This window comes from Apteryx mantelli, chromosome 8 (assembly GCF_036417845.1).
Source record: "Apteryx mantelli isolate bAptMan1 chromosome 8, bAptMan1.hap1, whole genome shotgun sequence".
Lineage (NCBI taxonomy): Eukaryota > Metazoa > Chordata > Aves > Apterygiformes > Apterygidae > Apteryx > Apteryx mantelli.
This window is the reverse complement of record NC_089985.1, coordinates 20,593,717-20,621,215: the sequence shown is the minus strand read 5'-3', so window position 1 is coordinate 20,621,215 and position 27,499 is coordinate 20,593,717. Positions and strand designations below refer to the sequence as shown.

General features: G+C 37.8%; 1 protein-coding gene across 9 annotated transcripts in view; it reads left to right on the top strand.

Moving 5' to 3' along the window:
- LOC106499745 (uncharacterized oxidoreductase ZK1290.5-like) overlaps positions 1-27,499 on the top strand; it is a 57,937-nt gene extending 30,438 nt beyond the window's left edge. For 2 of the 9 annotated variants that reach the window (XR_010884858.1, XR_010884856.1), the window contains 5 exons: positions 9,137-9,228; positions 15,159-15,341; positions 15,885-15,944; positions 21,014-21,205; positions 24,505-24,585. Coding sequence is in view for 6 of the 9 variants with exons in the window: in XM_013961292.2 (XP_013816746.2) it covers positions 9,137-9,228; positions 15,159-15,341; positions 15,885-15,944; positions 24,505-24,606 (437 nt within the window). In the remaining 3 variants the exon portion in view is untranslated. Of the gene's footprint in view, positions 1-9,136; positions 9,229-15,158; positions 15,342-15,884; positions 15,945-18,109; positions 18,212-20,953; positions 21,206-24,504; positions 24,774-26,949 lie in introns of those variants that run through there. The other 7 variants (XR_010884857.1, XM_067300837.1, XM_013961293.2 and 4 more) reach the window with 7 other exon arrangements.

Below are 27,499 nucleotides of genomic sequence, written 5' to 3'. Positions count from 1 at the left end.
ATTTATAACAGCATACAAAGCTATAGCAATTGTATTATTCCATAACATGAACCAAAATTTATAAATTGTATGTACGATGCCGCAAATTATGCAGAAATTGTATTAGAACTATTATTTTGCACAGTAATCACTTATAACACTGGTTGATACATGTGAGAGATTCATATGCTGATAAGAAAGGACTCAGTGCAGAGAGTTATATTTTGTATGACAGCTACAGTATATTGCCATCCGTAGATCTTCAAAGCCTGGGATTTGCATGTGTCTGAGCCCAGCCCTGCCTCCAGGGGCAACTGTGCCTTCTCTGGGTGCAGGGGTGGCTCTGGGACCACAGCTCTGCACCCCTCTGGGTAGTCAGCTCGACTAGAGGAAGATGGACTAGTGGAAATCTCTGAACAGTCGTTAGAGTTGTTTATGTTGAGAATTAGCAGCAAATGAGTGGTGGAGGATACTTACAGTTTTCTTTACGGTTTTTAGAATGATTATGTGTACCTGACAGTGTAGGATAAATGTTCATCCTGCACTAAAAAATTGCCATTTAAAAAGACTGGATAATTTCTGGTAATTTATTAATCGTGTAGACCAAATTGATAGCTGTTTAGATCTTATTATTAAACTGATTCCTGCTAGCTGAGGATCTAGTCCAGTACTTGTAACTTAAGTTTCAAGAAGTAGCTTCTTTAAAAGCTGTCATGTCTGAGAATGTAGTGTTTATTTTGTTGTTGCTGCTGCTGTGATTTGTTAATCTCCTTCAGTTTGGTTGCAGCTGCTTCATAGGAGCAGGAAGAATATTAAAAATCTTAATCCTAAAACCAGGTAAAATTAAGTTCAGGTGAATTGTCAGCCAAGTGACTCCATTGCTGTATGTGCAAATGTGTTAAGGCCACTGAAAGAGTAAACAAATCAGTATCTGCAGTCTAGTGCTGAGAGCATTCCCTTGGAGGTAGAGAGCTCTAGATGTGTGTCTTTGCTCAACAGACTGCATTTGCATTTTCCATCAAAGAGTTATGGGATAAACAGTGCTGAGGGAAAAAATGAGAAAAAATTCTTATTTTGGTCAATGAGATGTTTATGTATAATAGCTGGCTCTTCCTGTTGTAACAGCTGAAATCAACTAGGATTCTTGTAATATCAAACCTATGGTTTGAATTTTTGTGGTGTGGTACATTCTCATTTGTGGAATTATCTTCTCTGATACCTCAGGACAGAGGCTTGGCTGCCTCCAGAGCCCCTTCCAAGATACATGCACTGAGTCAAATGTTCCCTTGACAGCTGCAACATTCTTGTACCAGCAGTTGCCCACTGGCAGATGAAAGCGGTGTGGTAGCGGCGTTTACATCATGAATAGTCATTACGCGCGCACACTGGTAATTGGTCTGCTCCTAGCAAAATGACCCTTTCCATATGCAGTGAGTGCCTTTAATGACCCTGATTTTGACATTGTGGCTAGCCCATCGTTTTGAAAAGCTTTTCATACACATGCACATGATTACTTGTCCCTCCATGAAAAAACGTTGGGGAGAATGAAGGCCTTCAGCCAGCTTTTGGCCCTGAAGTTGGCAAGTGTGGTAACACGGTGGTCAGTCAGTTCGCATCCCATGGGGACTTGGTGCCTTTTTGCTAAATGTAGAACTTCTTGCTTGTTTTCTTTTAGTGTAAGCGGTACAGCTTATGCTTACATGAGATACTCATGCTTGCACCAGAAATTCCTTTATGTGTTAATATATGATTTTGTTAAGTATAGAGAAATGTTCTTGAATGGATTATATTTATTTTCATTTAGTTGTTATTTTTAATAGTGTTTTCTCTCCATATATGATTTGAAGAGAGTCCCATGAAAGAACAGAGATTGTTTAGCCCTAATAATGGAAGTGAAGTGGCAATATTCTTGGAGAAGTCATGTTTTGCCTAATTCCAGATGAGGGAAGAAATCTCAACAACCTTATTAATAACCTTGTCTTTCATCTTTGGGCAGAGACCAGTGCAGTTGTCATCTTTTCTTCCTGCATTATCTGTCAATTCTCAAAGGTATGAGGGCTGAGTAAGGCAAATACATTTTTTTTTTTTTTGTGTGTGTGTGTGTGAGTGATACACAGTGCTGGTACATCCTTTCCTAGATGACGTATTCTGCTGTAAATGATATTCTAATGAGAAATTATTCTGTGCCTATGCTTACATTGTCAAATGCTGAACAACTGATATTTCACAAACACTTGTATTATATTTCCACAGAATATGTTTGTCTTAAGAGTGAGTATGTTGGTAGAAGTTGTATATGTGGAAGCTTCACTGAAGTTTTAATTGGTAAAAGCAAATAACTGATTTTCATAGCAACACAAATCTTCTCATTAGTATCAGTATATTCTCTCTGCATATATAAAGATGTCTGATGGGCTTGTTATTATCAGAAACACAGTTAAGAAAAAAAGTGTTTTCATGGGTTGAAGGTGCTTGCAGTTGGTGAGGATGTTGGTTGCACCACACCCTGTTTATCAGATAAGACTGCAATAAAAGACATGCAAAAAAAAATGACTACTCATTTTTTATGTTTAAGATCAGAAAGAAGCCTTCATAATGTGAAACACTTAAGAATAAGAAATTGCCATTTGGTGCAGATATTAAACTGGAAACAAATCTAAATTTGCAAGACTGTCCTCATTTGTTGTATTTTACTGTTATGTTTTTTTTCTTTCTGTAATGGACTTTATTTCTAAATGCAAAAATAAGCCCTCAGACTTCTTTGTTTTAATGATCTAGAGGTTCCAGTGTGGACACAAGAACTCTTGGAAGAAGCTACTGTTGAAGTCCATTGCAAAGGAAAGTCTTGCCTAAAAAAAATTTTGTCTCAGTAAATAACATACCCAATTTGGGGAAAAGACATCATTTGTCTCTCTTGCAAATGTTACTTTCTTAGTTTGTGTTTTCCCAATTGTTAGTGAGCTGTTGCTTCGAACAGGAGCTGCAGAATGATATGGGTATAAAAATGTGCTTTCAGGCTTTTTTTTTTTTTTTTTTTTTTTTTTTTTTTTTTTTTTTTTTTTTTTTTTTTAAGCTTTCTTCTGTTTACAATGTGACTCTGCATGCGTAAAGCTGGCGCAAGAGAAGGGGAAGTCTACTGAAGTACAGGGGAATTGATTCAGCTTTGAAAAAAACCAAACACAACCTTTTTGATGGAACATTTTAATCTGATGTGATTTGTAATGCCAGCTTGAGGAAGAAATTTGCCCGCATAACTAAGATGGCGTTGCACTGAAGTGGTGAGGATGAGCAGCCACGGTCAAAGAGATTGAAAATACATTAAGCTAGTATTGCTACCTTACACTCTTTAGCCAGATATTTAGCTGATGTGTTAACTCAATTTTTATAATGGATTTTCAGCCATGCAAGTTGACAGTTTGACTATTCCTGTTGTGTTGTCCTCGCAGGTTGTCGTGATTTACAGGTGATCTGTAATAGGAGTGAGAATAATGGAATTGCAGTAGCAGGAAAGTCATTCTGAGACAGATAATGCACCTATATTGCTGTGGCAGGTAGGATAAGAAAAAAATCCCTTGGGGGCGAAAGCATGATTTCTGTGGTTAGGGAGTGGGTCCTGTTGTCAGTTTTGCCAGTCTTCCTATATTGACTTTAGACAGGACGCTTAGCCTTTTGGTGTCTGTGTTTTATGGTCTGTAAAATGGGAATAAGTCTTATGTCATAGATTTAAAACTTAATTCATTATTGGTTGTATGTAAAGAGTCATCTGCTTTCTTTCTGAAGGCTTTGACTTGCAATGTGAATGTTGGGCACTCTCAGGCTATGGCTTTGATTTAGCAAGCCATGCTGGAATCCAACCCTCTATGGTTTCTATGAGTAATACCATTTGCCTAAAGTGAGATTTTTGATGTACGTATCACAGAAAATTTGGACCTTTCCAACCTGTGTAACCTTCTTTAATAAAAATATTGCAGTTGACCTCTTGTAAAAAGTGGATGCATTTGTGTTTTTACTCTGTGGCTTGAGTAGAAGCTGTAACAGAATGGGCACTGTTTGCTGGATGTGGGAGTTCTCCCTTGCCCGGACTGATGTCAAGCAACAGGGAGGGGGAGGAAAATTGGCTCCACAAACCCAGTATCCAGTTTTGTCATTTAAAAACATTTTTTGATCTGAACTTTGTACAGTTAGTATTTCAGAAGGTCTTTAGAAGTCTGATAAAAGTCCATAGTAGTGCTCGAGAAAGATAAGGCTCATTATTGTAATAAAACAATGTTGTGGTGCCAAGATGGTATATTTATGCTTTATTGTGGCAAGACTAACAGTGCCCATCAAACTCTAATTTGGTATTATACTAAGTAAAGGAAGAAATAATCAATCATTCTCTAGGTTGCTATAAAAAGTGTGTTAAGCTTAATACACCACTGCATTGTGAGACAGTCTGTTGGCTTGAGGTATTGCTTCACAGCAGCTGGGGGTAATACAGTCTGGTGAAATTACTCCCGTATATGCTGGAGGCCAAGATGATTGTGTGTATAATAAGAAAGATATTAATTAATTCTTCAATTATCATCAACCATTATTTTGAAGGCCAATATGTTTTCAAATTTGTCTTGCAGAATTTCATGACAGTTTTTCAAAACTGGATGAAAATTTCTGTTCACCATTGTGCACTACTTAGCCAATTTTTAACATGCATACAGGAAGCATTACTGCCCAGTTTTCCTTTAAGCCTGTGAAGTTAGAACCTCAAGGAATTGGGCAAAACTGCAGTAAGCCTTAGGAGCTGATGGGGAATTGCAAACTGTCTGTTTATTGCATGTGACACTTTCTCAAACTCTGCTTCATATGGGCCAAACCACTCATTTCCTCAAGCAGATAAGGAGGATACTTTTTCTCCCTGAGTCAAAGCTCTGTGACTCTGTAAATAAGGCAGTATAAATGTATATTTTAAAACTGTACTTTTGGAGGCATCTTAAGTAGCATTTTACGATGCTTGACTCAGGGGGACTTGAACTTCAGGACTTGCTAAATTGGCGAAGTCAAAGGAAGTATAGCTTTTAAAAGCACCTGCTACCGTAACAGCTAGGACATGAATTGTGCCTGAATTGTCTGAAATGGGATTTTTAAGCTCACTAAATTGGTATTAAATTGAAAATAAACACCTTCTTTTTCCCATTTCAACAGAGTTCTGAGGGTTTGAGATCCATGACACAAACTCTGGGGAACCTGACCATGTCAGAGGTCCCTGAGAGAGGCAAGAAGAGACGTGTCCCCATTCGGTCCTTTCCCACCGTCATAGCTGTTTCAAGGCAAATGTGTGAGGAACCTTTTAGGCAAATGTGTGAGGAACCTTTTAGGCAAATGTGTGAGGAACCTTTTAGGCAAATGTCCCCTAAGGTTGAGTCTTTTTATATAGAAAAAAATACAAACACATGTTTTATTGTTTTAAATGCAAGTGTTAGAAGAAGTTCTTAAGTAGACAAGAGCTTAAATATTGATATTATGCAAGTAGATGTAACATAGTTTGAATCTTACAGTCTCCAATTGCAGCAAAACTAAACTTATTGAGGGAGAGGTGCAGAAATGTTCATATCACATGTATATTATCCTGTAGTAAACTAATCCTGTTTCTTCATCTCTTCCAGTTAACCCAAAGGAGAAATTGGTCCCTAATGCAAGTTAGACTAGTCTAAGAATTTTTGAGTTTCTGCTAATAAAAACCTTTACACCAGAAAGGTGTAAATGATAAAAATTGTGTTCTGGCCCTCCTTACCTCCTGTTCTGTGTCTTATCAGGGCATTATTTGTGTCTAAGGAGAGGTTGATAGAGAACCTGTTAAGGTATTCCCTTAACTGAGAGGAATCTTGAGCTGCTTATTCCAAACCTGGGCATTTTTTGTGATGCCTGCAACAAAGCACAGCAATTAAACATGAAGCCTGTGGTATGGCTTTAAATATTTTGAGGTACTAGAAGAATTAATGACTATTAAACACATTGGATTCCTCAGTATGTATTTTTTTTATTTCTACTGCTGATGTGGTAATTTCATGTATCTTGTTTGATGTATGTAGTCATAAGTGTTAGGTCTGACAGATGAGGCCCAGGAGCTAGTCAGTCCTTCATTTTCTTGCCAATCATTTTCTATCTGATTCTTTATTCTTAGGAATTAATTCAGCAGATGTAAACATGGAAATAATTCTGTATAATTTCCTGATTAAAGCAGTCTTTTCCAGATCTGAGCAATGTAGGGCAAATGTATTAATTTTCAGTCAAGTAAATGGAAGCACTCCCTGCCCTCTCTGAAAGAGAATCCATTGATCATCAGTTGAAATTTAGACTCTTCATTTTTCAGGAAATTCCAGTGTTTCAAATTCATGTTACCCATGTGTGTTGGAATAAGATTTTTTTATAGTCAGACTGTGTAATTGTTTTCATATTTATTGTATTTTAAGTGTTTTGACTTTTGTATTAAATTACAATATAACTTTTATGTTTTAGACTTGTAGCCAAAAGCAAACCAGTGAAGTTGAAATGAAGGGTTCTAACTTTAGCAAAACAAAATATGTGGCTTTAATGAAATTGAAATATTTCAGTCATCTTTCATTTAAAAAAAAGATAAAATGCTGTTTCCACAAAAACATTTGTTTATTTATTTATTTATTCCCTGGGAAAATTTTGACTTTCTTGTCTGTTTTGAATTCAGCCTTCTCTCTGCAATATTGCTCTAAATACAGTAGTGCCATGATATTGATTTTAGTAGAGGTGACTCAGATGACTTTTAAAACTAAACATAACTGAACTGAAGCTTCTTGATGGGAGCTCTAACAAACTTAACACTGAATGCAATGAGACCGTGGAACAACCTTCCAAGTAAAGTTGCAGACTTCCACTAAAAGTTTGTAAGAAGCAAAACACTGTGTATAACATAGGGAAGAAAACTGCTAGCTTTTCGCGGGAATGGGCAAGAAGTCTAATAAGCCCTTCCAGCTTTCACTTCTGCGATTAAGTTTTGTTTGTGTTTTAGTCTGAAGTAAAAGCTTTATTCTTCAAGGGCAGTAACAGCCTGTTTTTTTATAACTCCTTAGCTCTCAAAAATAGTGTGCAAAATTTTGGTTCACCACTGTGTTAAAACTGACAATGTTTTTCAGACTTCTTTGGCATGATGATTTATTAGTGTTGACGCTCCAGGATTGTTTGTCAGCAGAAGTCAAAAGCTCGTGTGTCACTCCTCCTGACAGATTAAATACAAATTATGCAAATTGCTGTAGTGTAGGTTATAACCTGATTATGTTACACGTCTTGAGCAGTGATCATATCTGTAAGTGAAAGCTATCTAGAGTTTTACTTGTTAATGTATTTTTTACCTTTGTATTCCACAAAAGAAACCACATTAAAAAGTGATAGTAGGCATGCAGGTTTTACAGACTTAACTGCTTGTGCTGCCAAAATATGTAAAAGCAACGTTGTAGTAGAGTTGCTCATATTTATATGGTTAGTGGCTTTTCAAATACAAAACTTATTTTTCAGGGCTTTAACAATGTGGTTATAATAATTAGCAGTAAACTGTAACTTCATTTTTGGAATTTAAACGGAGAAGACTAGAACAATTAAATTTCTTTATTTTGTCCAGCTAAATCTAACCTGCAAATTCAAGATATTTTGTAATCCTATAGGTCATTTTTTATTTAAATGACAATTTAGTCTACTTATGAATTACTTTTTATACATAAAACATATGTGCATTTTAAAAATAAGTACATGCATAGTACACTTCCCTCCAGCATTTTCATTAGCTTTATTCTCAGGGTAGATTCTTCCTTTTAATGTATTCGTATGTGCCAGTTGCATTAATGAGTGCTGTATGTGAGTCAGTATCTGAGGTTCAGTTTCAAGGCAGCTCCACAGAGTTCCCCACTGACCTCAAGATAGTGGTGGTTCTAACTGTGGGATGAAGGCAGAGTTGGTTCGGACATAGTTCGTTTGACATCAGATGTCTGAAATTGCCCAATGTCTTTTTTCCCCCCAAAATAAACAGTATACCATTTGGCTTAATTCCTTTCTTTTTTGTTATAGATATTTGTATGCATATACATAGATGAGGACATGCACATACCTTGTATAGAATTGGTTGGGAGAAATATTGAATTAAATACAGTGATTGAACTCCTGTGTTTATGTGACTTGAAATAGACTTTCCATCTGGAGAGTTACTAACTGAAATCCAGATCAAATCAATGAAGACAAAGTTCACAGACTTAAGAAATGAGTCTGATTCATAGTCCACAGAATCCACAGCCTAAAGAGACCACTAGTAGCCTGACCACAGGTGGTTTCCATATTAACTGTGTTAGCACAGAATAAGAACCAAACTACTGAAGAGTAGTCAGAGTTGAGGTGTGGTAGCAGGCCAATATTGGGAAGTGTGCTTTATCATATCTGAAGTTCAAAGGAAGACATCTGATTTCAGGGCTGTCAACACTTAATTGATGTGCATGCATACACGCGTAAGGCTTATTTTAAAAATAACCCTCATGTCATCTATGTGCAGTTTTATTTTCATTTGCATGTCAACAGGAGCTAAGAAATCTAGCAGTCCTGATACAGATTCTTCTTCCTACAGTTTCAGTTTCTTGATTCTTGTTAGATACTGCTTATTTAATTCTAACTTTTTTACTGAGTTTTATGTAACATCTTTGTAATAATAACAATCTAATAGAAATGTAAGCAGGGTTATATAGTTCATTTGGACTGCATGTCCTTGTGTTTGTTACTCACACCTTATTAGTCTTCTGCAAATGTTCCACTTTAGTTTTGGCAAGCTGCTCAGAACACCATTTCCTTCTTTTCATTCTGCTGAAGTGCAATTGTTCTTTGCTTACACTACATTAGCCTTTCCCAGAATTTAGCTTGGAGTTTTTATACACTGGGGAGCTTCCAGTGTGTTTAGATTATAAAATGGTTTCCTAGTGTGACTGTGACGGAACCATGCTTTCAGATAATGCTGTCAAACCAGATTTCAGGGTTTTTTTGTTTCTGCTATACAGAATGGGTGTGTGCAGTCACAGTCATTTTGCGTCTTGAAAGTGATATTTTTTTAAGTTATCTTCCCAAATAGTTAGGATTGTCCTAGAACTTTTTCTTGTTCTGTTTCTCTTGTTAGGTTTATGCAGATCAATTGGTGTAAGCAACTTTCTTATCAGTCATCTGGAGCAACTAGAGGAAGACTGTGTGGTTATCCCACACGTTAATCAGGTGAGTGGATAAATGTATTAAAAGTATTTGAGTTTGGTGTTTTTGTTTTTTAATAATCCTCTCCTCCTCACCCTGTCTGAAAGACCAGACTCCACTAGCCTTATTCTTGCATTTTCTTCCCTTTTATTTCACTAAATCAAAATCCACATGTTAGGAAGGCCACCTGAACTGAAAAAAAATAATAATAAAATAAGTCCCTCTTCCTTTCCCCTGTTCTGCCCAGGCTACTTATTTGTGGCTGGTTTTGAGGCACAAACAAACGAAAAGTCAGTGTGCCAGCTTTTGATGCTAACAGCAGAGAAGTAAAATTCCAGTAGCATGAAACATCTAGCATCTCCAGAGTGAATGAGCTTTTTGAGAGCCTGTGCTCAAATACTATAAATAATTCCTCTAAGCAACACTGAAACCCTGAGGTGAATTAGGTATCCATCGAAGTGTGTGTTGTTACCTTTGCTCCCCCCCTGATTTCATCAGCAAGATCACCTTAAATTCAGTGAACTGCTCATTTAGGAAGATACTGCCAGGGCCCAGGCAAGGTTTTTTGCTGCTCTAGGCAGATAAAAGGTTGCCACCTACGTAACAGCAGGCTTCCAGGGCACAGACAACTGGTCCCTCATTGCAGTTGTCTGCCACAGCTGTGCGGGAAATTCCTGCCCCAGTTCCTGTCACCTACTGCCAGTGAAAATGTCTGTATGCGAACACAGAGCAGGCGACTGCAATGGCTCAAGGGCAGACACATGTTTTCCCCCCTGCTACAGGTGGTGAGGATTTCTGGCAGCTGATTATGGTATCATGTCATAAATGGCCGCAATAAGGTTGCCTGGAAGATGGCTGTCAGAACCAAAAATCTGTTTTCTGCTGACCTCAAGACTCTGTGTATGCTGCAGACAAAAAGAAACAATTTTTTCTGTTCATGTCTGTATAGCAGTGTGATTCCTGCTGTGCTTGCCTCTTCTATTTCTTAGAGCTGTTTGTCATATGTAGACAATTACAAAGCAGCAAAATATAAAAAAGAAAGAAAAGAAATAAAATTTGGAAAAAATAGTGGTTATTTCAGGTTCAGTCTTTCTGCCTTTCCTTCTCTTTGTGGTTGGCTGTTGATGGAGATGTGTCCATTTCTGGTGGTTGTGACACACTTTTCTCGTAGAGCTGAAAGACTGAAATGTGTTGTTTTCAAAATGGAGATTATCTTTTAGTGTATTACAAATAATCAAATATTTTATAAGCAAGTAAAGGAATTCTGTTCTGGACTGTGTGAGAGTGTGGACTGGGTTACTAAATGGTAGTTGTGGGTAATGTTAAATTAACCTAAAATCAAATAAAATATAAAAGCCAATAAACTATTTAAGTTCAGTTACTCAAAATAAGCCATTGAAGTATGACTAAAGACAGGCAGGTTGATGATTGTTAAAGAATCAATGAGTTTGCCAAGGTTAAGCTGTCTCCTCTTCAGAAATACGCACCTCCAAAGCCTTACTGGAGTTTGGCAGAAATTGTTACTGGCTGTTAAATGAGAATAGCCTTTCAATGCCCTATTAAATCACTACAAGACCAAAAAAAAAAAAAAAAAAAGTAATCAAAGCCTTGGATTTCTTTCCCAAACTTTGTCTTACCCACAATATCAAAGTCTTACAATGTCATTATGCATCAGAAGTAGTAGTGGAGCAAAGTTGCTTCTTGATATTTGATGGCATCTTTTTGTTCTGTGGCTGAAAAAAGGGAGACAAAATGTTGAGACAGTAGTGATAGTGCAAGATTGATAGTGACAGTGTGTATGTGTGTTCCTTGCTGTATTCTGACAGTCAGTTTTAGCTGATTAGATGTTTTCATCAACCAAATTCAACAAAAAATTGTTGTTCAGAAAGCAATCTCTTTTTCTCAGCATTCTGCCATTTACTTAAGGTGATGTGCAGCGTTGTTTCAAGTTAAAAACAAAAACCAACCATACCGCTGCAAACTGCTCCACTTTGAACACTTTCATTAAAAAATTCTATAGCATTAATTTACGCTTTTCAGAGTTACAGGAGTCTTACAAGCTGTACTTTAGAGTATCCTCAAAATAGCATTTATTCTGTTTCTTGCTTAGTGCTGGAGAGGAGACACTTCAGTTGCTGAGTTTGATAAAGAGATTACTTAAGCACTACCAAGTAACTAATGAATTCCTAAGCTGAAATTGAGACTAGAAGTGCTATGCTTAATGCTTATCTTAGACACCAGTATTCTATAATACCAAAAAATCTTTGCTATATTGATGCATAAAATTGCCTACTTTTTTTTTTAATGAACTTTATTTCTTAATACAAAACATTTGCAAACAATTGTTGTATAGAAACTGATTATTAAGAAACAAATGAAGGAAAATCACTTCCCTATTAGTCCTTGTAAAATTGCATTTAGAATTGAGGGTGTTCTCTCAACTCCAAAAGTTCTTATCATTATGTTAAAATTGAAAGTTATTTTTCTGTGATGAGGAGGAAGTAGGAAGACAGGAGAAAAGCGGTTCTTTATCAGACTTTGTAGTCTTTACAAACCAGGTGGTAAGCATTGCTTCTCTTTTTGGTTCCTGGATGAAACAGTTTCATCATGTTCTTTAACAAAGTGGGAGAGACCAGGCTTTTCAAGAATATAGTCTTGTTAAGGCATGTAGTAGTAAGTAAGCAACTTTTAAGATAACCAGTTACAATTTAAAAAAATACTGTGAATCACTATACAAAACCACAATAAATATTTTATTCTAGCATCGTATAGAATGAAACATACAGCCTAGAAGTTACAGGTTTCTATCCCAGATGTAACCGACTTGGCAGTGGTAAGTCTGGATTTGTGGTCCAGGAGGATACAGCCTCTTTGCAGTTCCTTGTGCCTGTCGCTCGTTAGGGGAAAAGGTACATTTTCCTAAGAATTTAATTTATGTGTACATTTCATTTACTAAGACCATATACTGAATCCAGATATAAGCTGTTACTCTCCAGATTCCGGGTAGGAGTGTTTGTCAGTATTTCTCTGCTTTTATAGAAGTGCGAATTACTGTGTAATAAGCTCAGAGTGATTTAAGTAATGTTAATATCCGTGTTAACATTGAGCCTTATACGCTGTTAGGTAGACTTGTACAAGGTAGAAATGTATTTTAGTGTTTGAGGCCTCAGGAAACAGTCCCTTTGTATGTAAACTTACCTACTCTTGCTCTATAGAAGAGCCTCATTTCTGGGCTTAAATTTTAATTTTCTAAAGAAAAATAATTAGAAGACTGTGCATTCCCCTTGAAAAGCTGCCTGAAGTCCAGACGTGGGAAAACTTTGCCAGGTGAAAAGATGTGAGGGACCTGCAGCAGGGTGGAAAGAACAAGGCCCGATGATGGCCCTGACCCCCGCAGGGTCGGGCCGCCAGGGTCGTCTCCGGCCCGGCCCGACTCTTCCCCCTTGTGCTCCGGCCGCTTCCTTGGCGCTCCCCTCTGGCTAGCCGGGAGCACCTGGGAAGGCGTCAGTAATGGGAACCGCAAACTGCTGTTAAGCACATGCCAGACTTTACCCAGAAATCGCTCAGCATAGAGTGCCAGAAAAGATCAGGATCGTGCTCCGCCACCATACGACTGGGAGTCCTTGCCTGAGAAAAGGCTGGGGACTAAAATAGCAAGGGCGGCGCAGGCCAGGAAGTCGGAGTTAGTATTATTATGAGGGGAAGCGCGTACTGGCTGCCCACCCTACGCCTCTGCTAGCTCAGGATGCTATTCTCTTGCGTTCAGAAGCTGCTAGAATCTTCCGGAAATGTTTGAAGAAAAATAATTATTTTTGAATTTGTTTTTCATGTGTTTTTTTTTTTTATGTTTAGTAATGTTTTTGATACAAAAGAATTACTTGCACCTACCAACAGGCAACTGTGTGTGCAAAATTCAGCTCACAAAATGTAAGAGTCTTGATTCAGCAGAGGAAACAAAGTACAATTTTTTTCAGGCAAGAAGCGGTTGTTGCGCTGTTCTGCTTGTCATGCTGGCAGGGGACTGCTTTGACTGGTTATGGGGTAATCTGGAGCTCGGCTCCTTAGAGTCCTTATTAGACCTGTGGCTAAATTCTACTTGTAGTTGTATTAGTAGTAAATGTTTAATAAGTCACCTGAAGCCATACAGATATTCCAGATTTTTCAGCATTTGACCCTAAATCAGTCACTATTTAATATTTTCTAGGCTATGTTATGTGTTATACAAGTAATTTCTACTAAAATTACTTATTACTACTGTATTAATTCAGCAATACACCCTCTAGATAATATTTTTAAACATTTTTATTAGATCCCAATGTTCACATTTTATTAATATTTTTGAAGACACTTCATTTTGTACCTGTATTTAATAATCAGTATAAAATTCTACCTTCCCTAAGAGAGTACTTGTTGTTTCTCTGAAATACTCAGTTTTGTCGTAGTGTAGCCTGATAAGGAGCACGTACAGGAGGCTTGCTTTGGACTTGGTTAATCAGTATTTTGAAAGGAACTGCTTGTTCATTCTTTCTTTTCCTCACCATTTTGCATAACGCACAATTGGAATATTTTCTAGTCAGCTCAGATGCAAAAAAAGTTAATAAATGTGTGACCTAAACACTGGTCTTACAAATATAAACATGAAAGACAAAGGCCACTCAAAGGTCAAGAAACATCAAAGGTTGAAGACATGGATGTGTCTGCTGCTTGAACCTTGGTCCTGAGTCCACCTAGTAATTTAGATCATAGCAACTTTCGGCTGACTCAGCCCAGCCTTCGAGGGGCACGTTTTTTTCTCAGCATATATTGAATGAGTGCCAGCCTATTGTTCCTGGCTATTGTTGTCGGAAAAGACAACATGTACTAAAGATGAGAAACAGGAAATGTTCATTTGTCCCTTTTATGGTAGAAGAAAATTTCCAGATTCCATGTGTTGAGGTAATTGTTCAAAAGAATGTTTCTTCAGAATGCACAGGAGCTGGATCTCTGGAACATTGGTGACAGCTAGTTGAGCTAAGGCCACATCACATGGTTGTGTCCTAGTTTATAAAAGAAAACGCCATTCACCTTCATCTGAGTGCAAAGGAAGGTGTGTTTCTAACAGTGTATATGCTGTGAAATATATATATTTTTAAATGTAATAAGGAATAATAAAGAGGTTCGGTTTTGGTTCGGCTAAATGCCAGGCTACTTGACTCTTTTGAAATCCCTCTTTTTTTTTTCCCCCCCTTATTTTTCAGTAAGCTTTGTTTTCTTTTGCTTCCTACAACTATGTCTTTGTATCTTGTTACTTTTTCTCTCTTGACTGGTTCTTGGCAGCTCAGTCTTCCTTCCTACCAAGGGTCTCCTGCACACCTCCTTCCACAGCTGCTTCTGCTCCCCCAGACGCTGGCTGGGACGCCAGGCAGAGCTAGGACACAGGGTTTGCTGTGTATCCATTCCAAGCAGAGGTCAGGCCCCAGTCCTAGACAAATTGTTTTGGTCAGTCCGTTATACACACATGCACACACTAGCCTTTACAGCTCAGAGGATCAACAAATGGGAAAGGGAGTATTTAGGGAAGATAAGGTAGCCTCAAATCACCAATAAAAATGACCCAAGACTGACTCTCACTATGCATTTACGTATATTCCTCAAACACCGTGCAGTCCTCATTACCTGAGAACAGGAGGGCAAATCCAGCTGCAGGCAGAGAAAACGGCTGCTCCATACAGCTTCCTTCTTGGGGGAAGCATAAAATATGTAGTAAATGACTGTGTAAGTTAATGACAAAGTATTTGTGGATTGTTACCCTCCGCATGTCTTCTAAAATTGATAGCTTACATAAATCTCCCAGCAGTAGTGATTTCATTCATGTATTCTTAAGAAGACAGGGCAAAAATGTTATTTATTAATGATAATTTCTCCTAAATGTACTCTCAAAGTTTTTATTAACAGTTTCTTCCTGTTTATCTAAGGTTGAATACCACCCTTTCCAAAGACCTCAGGAGCTGGTGGATTATTGTAGGAGCAAAAATATTGTTTTTGAAGGCTACTGTCCTTTAGCCAAAGGTGAAGCACTCACTCATCCTACTATTATTCAGCTGGCAAAGAAATATGGCAGAACTCCAGCGCAGATTTGCATACGCTGGAGTATACAGGTAATGGAGGATGGCAGTAAAAACCTAACTCCTCTCTTGGGGAAAAAAAAAAAAAAGTAAACAGTTTGTTTTCTGTACATCAGTCTGAAACTTGTACAGAAAGGATTGTTGCCTTTAATATGCAGATGTCCCGTGAGCCAACTGTGCTGTACTGGAAGCTTGGAATGTAGTACACAAACATGGCAGTATTTTACATGTGTGAAGAATCTGATTGTAGAGAATAAAAGGAACCACTGATAAAAGAGATGTTTTCCAACTAAATGTCACAATCAGTGAGTGGCATCATTCCCTTTCTGTAGCTCAAAAAAAAGCAGTAAGCAGTGAAATAAGTGCATTAAGTTGACATAAACCGTGTAATCTGTGTTGGAATTTAATGCAGTGTGTATAACTGCAATTACAAATAGTTGCATGTAGAAATGTCAGTGACATCTGAAAAGTAAAATGAAAACCTCAGAAGGCATGAAGAATGTATTGAAATGTTTTGAAAATGAGATTACTTTCCTTGAAACTATCTATAAGTTTTAATGATGAGGTGTTTTTCAGAACGGGGTTGTCACTATTCCAAAGTCCACAAGAGCGGAAAGGATACAGGAAAACTGCAAGGTAAGATTTGGTTACGCACTCAAGTCTGAGTAATATCCGAATTATTGTTGTTTTTAATACTTGGGTATGCCTGCCCATTTTCCTATGCCAGTTTTACATCAGGCAAATCAGTTAAAATTGTCAAATTATAGTAGCATAAAATTACTGCAGTGTAGTAGAATACTGTAATCCACAAATCTCAGAAATCAAATGGGATTTTAATTACTATGTGCAAAAAAGGTATCCATACAGAGAGCTTTCATAGTTAACTTTTACTATTAATATTTTTATTTATTACTTGGATGGTGATAGAACAACATATTCCAGTTATGGATAGGTCCTTTTTGTGATAGGCACACAAGAGTCAAATGGAAGGAATTTGTTTGTACGCTATGCATAGTGCACAGACACTGTCTGAAAGCTGCAAAACGCTGGAGGGGGTCCCAGGAGCCCTTTTAAGGAAGTCACAGTACTGGCAGAGCTGACTCTTCCCCTGCCTTCTTCCCATTGGCTTGCAGGGAGGTCCCAGCGTGCAGGTGATGGACAAAGTAGAAGTGAGAAAGGGAATTGGCAGCATCCCTCCTCCTCCTTTTTTATACCAAATGTCTTTAATTCATATCTCCTTCCCTCCATTCCTCTAATCTGAAGGACTAGAGAAAGCTTTTCTTGGGGGAAAAAGTCCCACAATAACCTTGTTGTTACCTCCAAAAATATTTTACGGGTATGAACTGTTTTGCAGATCAGGAACAAACTCTGCAAGAAAACAAGAATCTTCTTACCTCCAGTTAATCACTGACTGTGTGTATGTGTAAATTAACACAAACATAATGAAGTTTTCTTTTGGTGGCTATGCTTGTTATGTAGCTCCTACCCTGACTGTTTATTCTGCCATCTACTCTGCCTTCTATGGTGGAGGCACAGCTGTTTGTGGTACTGTTTTGTGAACCAGATCAGAGAACTAATCCAGATTAAAAATCCCTCCTTTCCCCTCCCTCTCCCCAATTAATTTGAACCCAGATTAATTCTGTGTGCTTTACAAAGTTTACTGTGTGGCCCCACTAACTGGTTTAGCACAACTGAGGGGTTGCATTGTGGCAAAACCTAAAACACTTAGGATGGGAAAAAAAACTGGCACAGTTATCTGACACCATTTATCATATCTCCCCTTCTTTTTTACCCCACCCCAGTGGGTTGGCCTAAATCTATACCATTGCTGTTCTGGTTTGGGGAAAACATGGACATCATTAAGCCCTGAGTATATAATATATTAAATAGTATTTCTAGTTCAGTGGCTGGTCCGTGGTTTGGATTTAAAAAGCCTGAGCACTGAGGTTTGACTACAAAGAGGCACGCTAGCAGCCAGCGATCCCTGGCTAATGTGGGATGGGAGGAGCTCCTTTGGCAGCAATTCAGGCTCCACGGGATTTTTTTGTTGGGTATGAAGGAGCTCTGACAAACACTACAGAGACTTTAGAGCAACTTCAGTTTTGAAGTGATAATATCTGAATAAGACACCTGCTAAGAAAACACTGGCACTAACATTCATGTTGCAGGCCTCACCACAGGAGAACTTAGTGGCTCTAAGAACCTATGCATGGAGGCAGGTGGTTGCTTTCAAGTTAGAGTTAGTACTGAGGAGCTATGGCACTCTTTCAGTAGTGGCTGATCCAAAAGTGTTTTGTCTAAGTAGGCAGAGACAAGGTAAAGAGAAATACAATCTTTGTTTTGCAAGCTTTGTGAAAGTCCTGATACTTCTAATAATTCTTTCATTGGCTGAAGTTCTGAGGAAAAGAACTGACCAACTGAATGTAACAGAGAAACACTGAGCTCATGTTTCCAGGGGGATTGCAGTCAGGATGTTCATATACCTTTGCTAATGACCATACAGACTGCTGTCAAAAACCACTTTGATATTACCACTGTCTTGGACCCTTGCCTGAGGCCAGAGTGCTATGAAATCATCTACCAGAGTCTACAAATGAAAATGAGAGTCACAAAGGAGCAAATGAGCCAGTGGAGCCTGTCAACTTAATAGAATGATACTTGTCTGTGAGAAAAATTCTGAATAATTTTCAAAAGGAAAAAATTTAGAAAAATCCTGCCTCAATTTTAAATGAATCTTGGTGAGTTTAATATGAACGCTCCTGATTCTATCCATGATGTTAACTATATATGCATTCCCATAGGTGTTTGATTTTACAATAGCAGAAGATGATGTTGAAATTCTAAATGGCATGCATGATGGCAGACATGTTTCCTGGGACCCAGGCCTTATTGTGTGAATGAAGGTTTGAGCTTTTTCCTTTGTCAGAGATCAGTGAGTCACCCCATGTGACTTACCTTCAGAGAAGGTTACAATAAGAATGTAATTGTAAGCTTAATTGCAGGTATTAATGATAACTGATTTGAAATCCTTAACACTGATAACGGACAAAAGACTTTGTTGGGGGTAATACTTTCATACAGAGATCTTGCGTTTCCATCTAAAATCCTGATCGACAGTTCACTGAAGCCTGTGCAAAGCCTGCTATTTATATCATTGGCCTTGCATCAGGTCATTTAAGAAAGAACACGAGGAGATAACACTTCTTAAAAAATAAAAAGCATTAGTGTACAATGCAGGTGTTAAGTACAAAATAAGTTGTCACATACTTTGTTAGAGGGTTACAATGTACAAAGAAGAAAAAGCTGGGTGAGAAAAATATATAAATACCTTTATTATTACATTACTACCTACAAAGCTACAGTGAGAACATGATCCCACTGTAATAAGCAATACATAAGAGCATCATAAAAAAAAGTGTGGCATGGGTATTATTGCATAGTAATTGAGTTGCCTCAGAGAGCTTTAGGCGTATTATTTACCAGCCTCGGGGCATAACAAAGTAGCAGCCCTTCCAGAGAAATCCATGTACAGATAAACTATTTGCATGACTTAAGTTGAGCAGCAAGCTCTAAGAGCCAGACAAAGAGGCATCTTCATTATTACTAATCTCTTTCTCCTATTCTAAATTCTGGTGAGTTTTGTTTAGCTTTTAGTAAGAATTAGTCTGGCTTTCACTTTGTCCAGGAGATCTCATTAACAAATATACTGTTCCTCAGATTTTATCGTAAAATATGTGTATACATATGTGTGTGTATACACACACACACATATATATAAAAATATATAAACATATAAATATATATAAACATATAAAAGTGTGTGTGTGTGTGTACACACACATATGTACTCACATACATAGTTTATAGATATGTTTTCAGAAATATACCTGCAGAGTCTTTTATCCACTGAGTATTTGACTTCTACTCACATTGGTTTGATATTTTAGGAGTTCCTGTGTCTAGAAAGGTATGGAAAATCTGACTATGATTTATATTGTGTGTGGACTTCCTGACACAGTTTTCCCAGTGCTGTTCTGCTTTATTCATATCATGAAACAAAGTTCCTTAGTTTTTTATCAAGAAACAACTTACAGCAATCATGTATTCTAGCCTGCATTGTTTGTCCTCAAAGCAGAGCTTCATACAGCTTGACTAAAATACAGAGATTTTTTTTCTTTTTGATAACAGCTCCTCAGCATAATTTGCTGGTTATTATCTGTAAACATTTCAGAGACGATTTGTCTGGGTTTGCCTCTTGAACCATTGTGTCATTTTAAAAATACAAGGTCTTTTATGAAATGCTGCCCTCATTAATTAATACCTCTACAATGTACTGTCCCCCAAAAGATGAGCAATCTACACAGTAGAGATTATTTTCCAGCTTTTCAAATGTGGCCTGCAGTTTGGGGTGCTTCAATATCTGAGAATGCAAGTTTAGGTGTCTAAAAGTTGCAATGTATCTGGCTTAACTGGTGTGATGAGGGGTCCAGTATTTCCAAAAAGTAAGACGTATTTATACAATTAAGGTCATTTTTAGGGTTTTGTAGCATTTGCAGAAAATGATGGTAGCCTTGGTGAAATGTACACAGATAAACCTTTCTACCTCTGGGTATCAGCTAATTCTTCTGAAAAGTCACTTTATAGGACAATACCCTAGTGTAATAGTTTGCTCAGATTTTAGCAGTAGGACAAAAATATGGTGCTTATGTTGTTGTACTTATGATTCTGTACAACGTATCAGAATTCGGAGCACAGTGAATCACTTGCCTAGTATTCACCCAAAGTGTTTTTTTGCCAGTGAAGACTATTTCAGAAACTACAAAAGAGAAGTTGGAGTTTTACCTCTAGTTCTCTCTAAAGAAGCAGTTATCATGTCAACATACTATCCCCTTTTCATGTGTAAATGATGCATACAAAGTGAAACAAACCTCTATGTAAGCTAGCACATTTTCGCTTCAATATCACCAGGACGCTATTAATTAAGACTAACTACATGTTTGGATGTCCCATATTAGCTTGAACAGCTCTCATTTTCCTGCACTTGTTTCTGACTGATTGTCTCCCTGTTCTGAGCTAAACACAACTAAACTAGATTTTCATTCTGATTCCCCCATATAGATGACTATAGGTTACAGTGAGGATGGCTTCCTAACTCGTTGTATTTCATTTTTCCCTCCGTCAAAGATATTTTACTCTTGCTTTTGCAACTGCTGTTGCTAGGAAGTCAAGCTACCCTGTTATCAGATCTACATTATATCCAAGCAGTACAAAAGTAATGAAAGGAATAATTGGATAGAGACAGTATCACTATAAAAGTGTAATTCTATTTAGGGAACAGTTATGGAAAGTTACAGTTTTAGTCCAATTATTTGTCTAATTTTAGTCACTTTTCTAATTATTTTCAGACTTATTGTTGTTTCAGGATTTTTTCCAGGGTGGCTTTTTTATTATTATTTTTTTTTCCCTAGCAATTTCTATGGTACCTGGCAGTGGCTTTAGAATTATGGAAATATTCCATACTTCCAATATATGGAAATAAGAGTTAAATTTTAAGTAATAACTATGTAGAAAGCCAAGTGTAGTTTGAGCTAATATGAGCTTTTGAAGTGCTAAGACTCAGCTGACCCATGTTATCTTTCTCCCAGGTGTGCTCTGCTGTTTTGCACATTGTGGCATCACTAATCACCATCATTGTTTTCTGCTAGAAGCTGCAACTCCCCCAAGAGCCCGGAATCCTGTTATCGCCTCTCTGCTTGCAATATACTGCATTTTATCGCTGTAGCTTGCTTTCGTTTGAATACAGCTTTCAGAAGTTTTACATTATGCTAATGTAGAAGCCCTGAGAAAATCCTCTTTTGATTTTGATCAGGTTGCACAGGGAAAGACTAACTCAGTGGGTTTGTATTTTATACTTCTCTCTACAACTAAATTGATGTTACAAATGTGGAAGATAGTTTCCTTTTAAACAAAGGCTGCTGCAAAACGATAAGTCCACATTAAGTCTTCTAAACCAAAATTTCCAAAGTACCTACAAATTTCATCATAATATAAAGAAATAAGACAATAAGCAATTGGAAAGTGCATGGTTGATGAGATTTTGGGTTGGCAGTGAAGAATGATGTTCTGTAATAGAAGGAGAACCTAGAAGACCAATGGCATATAGAAGTGCTGAACATACAAAACCAGGAAGTTTAACTCCATCTTTTATTTCTTCTTTGATCGGTACCCTGGAGGTGCTCATTTTCAAGACTTTTTTAACTCAGGATTTCATCTCTCAAATGAATTTTTGAAAGATACCATGCATGTTCTTCCCCAGAGCTGAAACTCCTCCTCCTGTCCTTACTTGCATAATACAAGCTTTCTCTAAAGAGAAAACTTTTCTACCTTTCTACAATGCCATTTGTTAAGATGCAGCAAAATATCCATTTTATCACAATAACCATCATCTTGTCAATAGGACAAGGAACTACAGCTGAAAAATCCAAGGCACTTTTTCCTCCTTGTTATGTAGGTTACTTATGGTCATGACTTATGAGGGCAGCCCTCTCTAGCTAAGATAAATTTTATCTTATTTAAAATAATGACTGATCAGTATTATCCACCTAAGTGCAGTCAGCCTTCTTTGCAGGAGCACTGTGATTGTTAATGGAATGGAAACTCTGTTGAAACAAATAAGGAAAGGAAAAAAATAAACAAAGTCAGTGGAAAGGGTGAGGCCACTTTTTGTGCAGCCAAGTAGCTTCCTGTCTGATTGAGTGGCTCCCTCTCTCCTTTTTTTTGTGTATTTATGAATTTCATCTTTTATTTTACTGGCGATAAAGGCACCTAAGAACCTTTAACTGAGAAATAATGGCAATGGTTTTGTAAAGTGCATACTTGAGGAATTTTTTTTATCAGGCTGCAGAAGTGTTTCTACAGTATCTGTCCCCTTAATGTAAATTTGAAGACAAGTATGTTATTTTTCTGACTAATATATGTAATAAGTTCACAAACCCTCTAAGTCAAGAAGACTGAAATGTATCCACCCCTCTTTTTGCACTGTGGTTAACACCAGCTGATTTTCTTTTAAAATAGCAGTGCAGAAATATTTTGACAAGAAAGCTGACATTAACCCCATGTTTTCAAAAGCGGGGGCTAAGATGGAGTTGCACTTGCTGCCACTAATTGAATCCAAGCAGTTAACTCTGCCCACCTTACCTCACCCCTTCCAAAGCCTGGAAGCTCTGAGGAACACAGCTATGGCTATAGTGCGTTGGGTAAGAATAAAAGATAAGCCAACCTACTGGCAATTCTTTCTGTTGCTGTGCTGAGAGTCTTCTTTGTACTTAATCTTTGGCACTTTTTGCAATCTCCCTTAAAATGTCTGCACTTTTGAAAGAGAATTTGAAGCATTTGCACTGCCTTGTAGTGAGCCTATGTAATATTTATGATATTTATGTTGCAGCCTTACTGTTTGTCTTTATTCAGTGGCCACTTGTCCCTCTGCAGCATCACACAGAACTAAATACAGCTACCAGGGCATTATAGAATAGTTATGAGTTCCTAAGCAACCAGAGCATGAGAACTGTCTCCAAAACTAGTTGTTACCCACTGAAATACAAAGGAGCACAAAGCCTGAGATGAATTTGTATCAGTGATGTTTATGCTACTTACCAGTGGTATAACCTGTATCACTCTATTAACTGTTAGACATGGCCAACATTATGGGATGTAATTCTCTAAGCGACTTTGCACAGATCCATTGGTACCAGATCTCAATCACCTATGTAACTGCTTCCCTGCCTTATTGGCTGTTACATGTTTTTTCCATGCGATAGTGGTTCCCTGCATCAGGCTTTTGTAGTAAAGGCAGCTGTGCCCAAGAGGAATCATTTATGATCTTGCTAAGGGCTCTGCTAGCTGGTGCCCTTTAACAACTGTTTCGTGGCTGAACTACTGAAAGGAAATGCAGGAGTGTGGTGGCAGGATATCATCCTACTAGTGGTTGCTTCCCCCCCCCCCCTTCTTTCCCTCCAGCAAAGTAGATTTCTGTGACTTTCTAGCAGAGGCTTCCCAATTCCAAAATAATGAACTGGTGTTAAATTCATAACTTGGCTGTGAAATGTGTGTGTGGGGGGGATACTATTACTTTCACAGTTTTGTGGTAACAGGAAGAGCAGAGATTGTTGTTTTCTTTTCTCTGTGAACTCATTCTTTCCTAATGGTTCTCTGTGACCTGGATTCATCCTGTTAAAGGAATAAGTATATTGTTGCCAAGCTGAATTTAGGGTAAATCACTTGATTTAGGTGCAGTTTAAGGGTGGTGAAAGATTATTCCATGGAATATAGCTGTGACAGTCATATACTATGGTATAAATTGACTTCCCTGGTGTAAAAAACAAACAAAAAACTCTTTATATTAGTGAAACAGCAAGTGTCTGTTTTTTATCCCATGATCTGTGAGATTTTGCATGATTATCAGAAAAGCCTTATAATCAAGATGTAAATACCTTTGATTAGCCTGGAAGATTATCACATTGTTTTTCAGGAAATGGTTATTTTACTGGTTTTGTCCTCAGTAATACATATAAGTAGTATCTATGATCTGCCAAATAATGGCAGACTTTTCAGCTAAGACTGCTGTTACTTCAGAATAGCATGTTAAGATCACTTATTGTGTCCATTCATGTCTTTAGTTTGTCCTAGCAGAAAAGATACAGTAGGGCTTTTGTCTGCTCTGTATGATTGAAATAAAAAAATAGTTTTCAAAAGCTTTCTCATACACTTTTAATAATGCTGGCTTACACAGTTTCATCACTCTGGAACTTCTGCTATATTTTAATACATACCAAAGAAGATGTATCGTGGTTAGCTGTATTAAAGTTGCTTGTGGTTTTGGGAGCAATGATTTCCAGTAAAACTATTTCAAGTCACTTTCTGAACTCCTTCAATTCTTTCCACTTGGAATTAAACCTTTCCTAATGTTATGTTCAGCTTAGTGATCTAAAAATAGAATACAAATCCTCACTAAAACTAAATATGTCAGACTTGTTACAATAACATTTAAAAATAATGGTCCATTCAATTAATATTAAATTGATCAATATTCAGTACTTAGAATGAAGACATTTTCTAAATTAGAGAATGCTAATACTAAACATGTATGTATGTGCTCTAGTCTTTGCAATGTTTTCATCACTCTTTTTCTCCAAACCAGGTTTTTGATTTTAATCTGAGGGAAGAAGATATGGAATTTTTGAACGCCATGAATGTCAACAGAAAAGTAATTCATCTAACCTATCCACTTTGGAAAGGATAATTTCAAACCAGATTGTTCTAAACTCAGAAGTGGTGCACCTGAAACATTAATTCATTTTAAACTGAACAATAAATCTAAACGGTTCTCTTGGGTACTCAGACCTCCTATCAATGACTTAGATTTACTATTATGTTTAAAAATGAATAAAATTATTTTATTCCCTCTTTTCTCTTTGCATATTTCCTGCTTGCTTTTAACATTTTTTTTCTGCTTTCTCAGAGCTTTGTGGCATGTTCTTCCCATATGGGTTGAGCAATATTCTAACTAAGTTACTTCTACCTGTGTTTACTTCATTTAAGCTGTAATTTTAATCTATTTGAACAAATTAATTTTTTCCTGATAGACAGATTTTTATGGGTATTAGGTACTTAACAACATAGATAGGTGCATGGTAAAATATGCAGGACAGTTGAAAACAAGTTAAGTGACAAACACCAGTTGGAACAAGTAGGTATCTTTGTCCTTTTCAGAATCCTAGCAGAAGCTTATGTGTGTGTCTAGGTACCTAGATTTCTGTGAAGAGAAGTCCTGACATCACTTGAGTTTGTTTTTCTTTCCTTTAGCTGTCTTCCATTGCAAGTAAAATTAACTTTGCTTAATTTATTTCTGCACAAATTTATAGTATTCTTAAAAAACAAATTGACAGTACTTGGCATTTCTAGTTGTGCTTTATGCAAGTATCACCACTGCTCTACTATCACAGAATCACAAAATGGTTGAGGTTGGAAGGGACCTTTGGAGATCATCTAGTCCAACCCCCCTGCTCAAGCAGGGTCACCTAGAGCATGTTGCACAGGATCATGTCCAGGCGGGTTTTGAATATCTCCAAGGAAGGAGACTCCACAACCTGTCTGGGCAACCTGTTCCAGTGCTCTGTCACCCGCATAATAAAGTTCTTCTTCATGTTCAGATGGAACTGCCTGTGTTTCAGTTGGTGCCCGTTGCCTCTCATCCTGTCGCTGGGCACCACTGAAGAGAGTCTGGTCCCATCTTCTCGACACCCTCCCTTCAGATACTTACACACATTGATAAGATCTCCCCTCAGTCTTTTCTTCTCCAGGCTGAACATACCCAGCTCTCTCAGCCTTTCCTCATAGGAGAGATGCTCCAGTCCCTTCGTCATTGTAGTAGCCCTCCACTGGACTTGCTCCAGTAGTGCCACATCCCTTTTGTACTGGGGAGCCCAGAACTGGACACAGTACTCCAGAAGTGACCTCACCAGGGCTGAGTAGAGGGGGGAGGATGACCTCCTTCAACCTGCTGGCAAAGCTCTTCCTAATGCAATCCAGGATACCGTTGGCCTTCTTGGCTGTAAGGGCACATTGCTGGCTCATGGTCAACTTGTTGTCCACCAGGACCCCCAGGTCCTTCTCCACAGAGCTGCTTTCCAGCAGGTCAGCCCCTAGCCTGTACTGGTGCATGGGGTTGTTCCTCCCTAGTTGCAGGACTCTGCATTTCTCTTGATTGAACTCCATGAGGTTCCTCTCTGCCCAGTTCTCCAGCCTGTCAAGGTCCCTCTGAATGGCAGCACAGCCCTCGGGTGTATCAGCCACTCCTGCCAGTTTTGTATCATCAGCAAACTTAATGAGGGAGCACTCTGTCCCATCATCCAGGTCATTGATGAATAAGTTGAACAATACTTGACCCAGAATCTCTTAGTTTTAAGAATTTAACTGGCTTTCAGATAAAAAATACAGAGCTGGAGAAAGGACATAGATGGTCTAATTCACAAGATCACGTCTGTACTGCTTAACAAAACACTGTGTAACATTATACTCAAGCTAATTTTAACAAGCTTGTTTGGTATTAGAGGTGGTACAAATGCATTGGCTTAGCCCTCTGTTTACACTAATTTATGCCACATCATCTGGGGCTCAGGTTAATTTAAAAGTTAGTTCTGGTATCTCTGTAAGGAACTGCAGGCTGGATATTCAGACACTATGCTATGTAATGAGAACTGCATTGCATTCTCAGTTGTGTGATGTAAATCTTGAAAAAAAATTCAAAATAAGGTATATTTTTTCCAGATTTCCAGGAAAAATCTGAATCTGGAGTAATGCCTCACTTCTGAACGGTTATTTGCATTTCTTCTAGTCACATGATTTGGGGGGGATTCCACTGGCCGCTCTTTGTGTTCTTTCTCAGTGAGGGAAGCCATTCTGGTGGTACTGTTCAAGGGTCGTTGTGTCTTGGCCCTGGCACAACAGGAAGGAATGGCTCTGGTTTATGGCCTCACTTATGTCTGGATGAATAAAAGTACTTTTTGCATATATAGATTAAGATTTGTGAAGGCACATAGGTGTAGTGTGTTGAAGTTAAATCCTGTGCAAATCTGTCTTGCAGGGTTTTCTGTCACCTTTGAAGAGGGATAATGATCAGACCCTACTCTGATGCAGTTGTGATTTGTCCAGTAACACAAGCACTATGAGCAGTATCTTCTGATGATGCCAGAGACATTACTTATGGAATACTAATTGTAACAGATCTATTACTATGCAGGCTTTGGGAATACCCCAGTTTGCAACTTCTTTTCTGACAAGGTCAAAGCACTTTCCTGCAAGACTGTGTAATATCCTTTTCCTCAGCTAAGAGTTTACTGTGTATTGTGCTGGAGGGAAATTTTTCATTTATATTTACTTTAAGGTCCTTTAGTTTCTTTTTAAAAGATCTCTTTGTAAAGTATTCTGAAATTTCTAGACTTTATTACTTCTAATTCCAGTTGGATGAATGTATGTCGATAGAGTCATTATGCTAACAGAGTCAACTCTTCTACCAAGAATTCTGTAATCTGGAATGGATTGTTTCTTTTTTTCCTTCTTCTTCCATGGGATGGTTTATTCTTTTCATAATTTTCTTTGGCTTCACTGCTATAAAATGATCAGTGTTATATCAA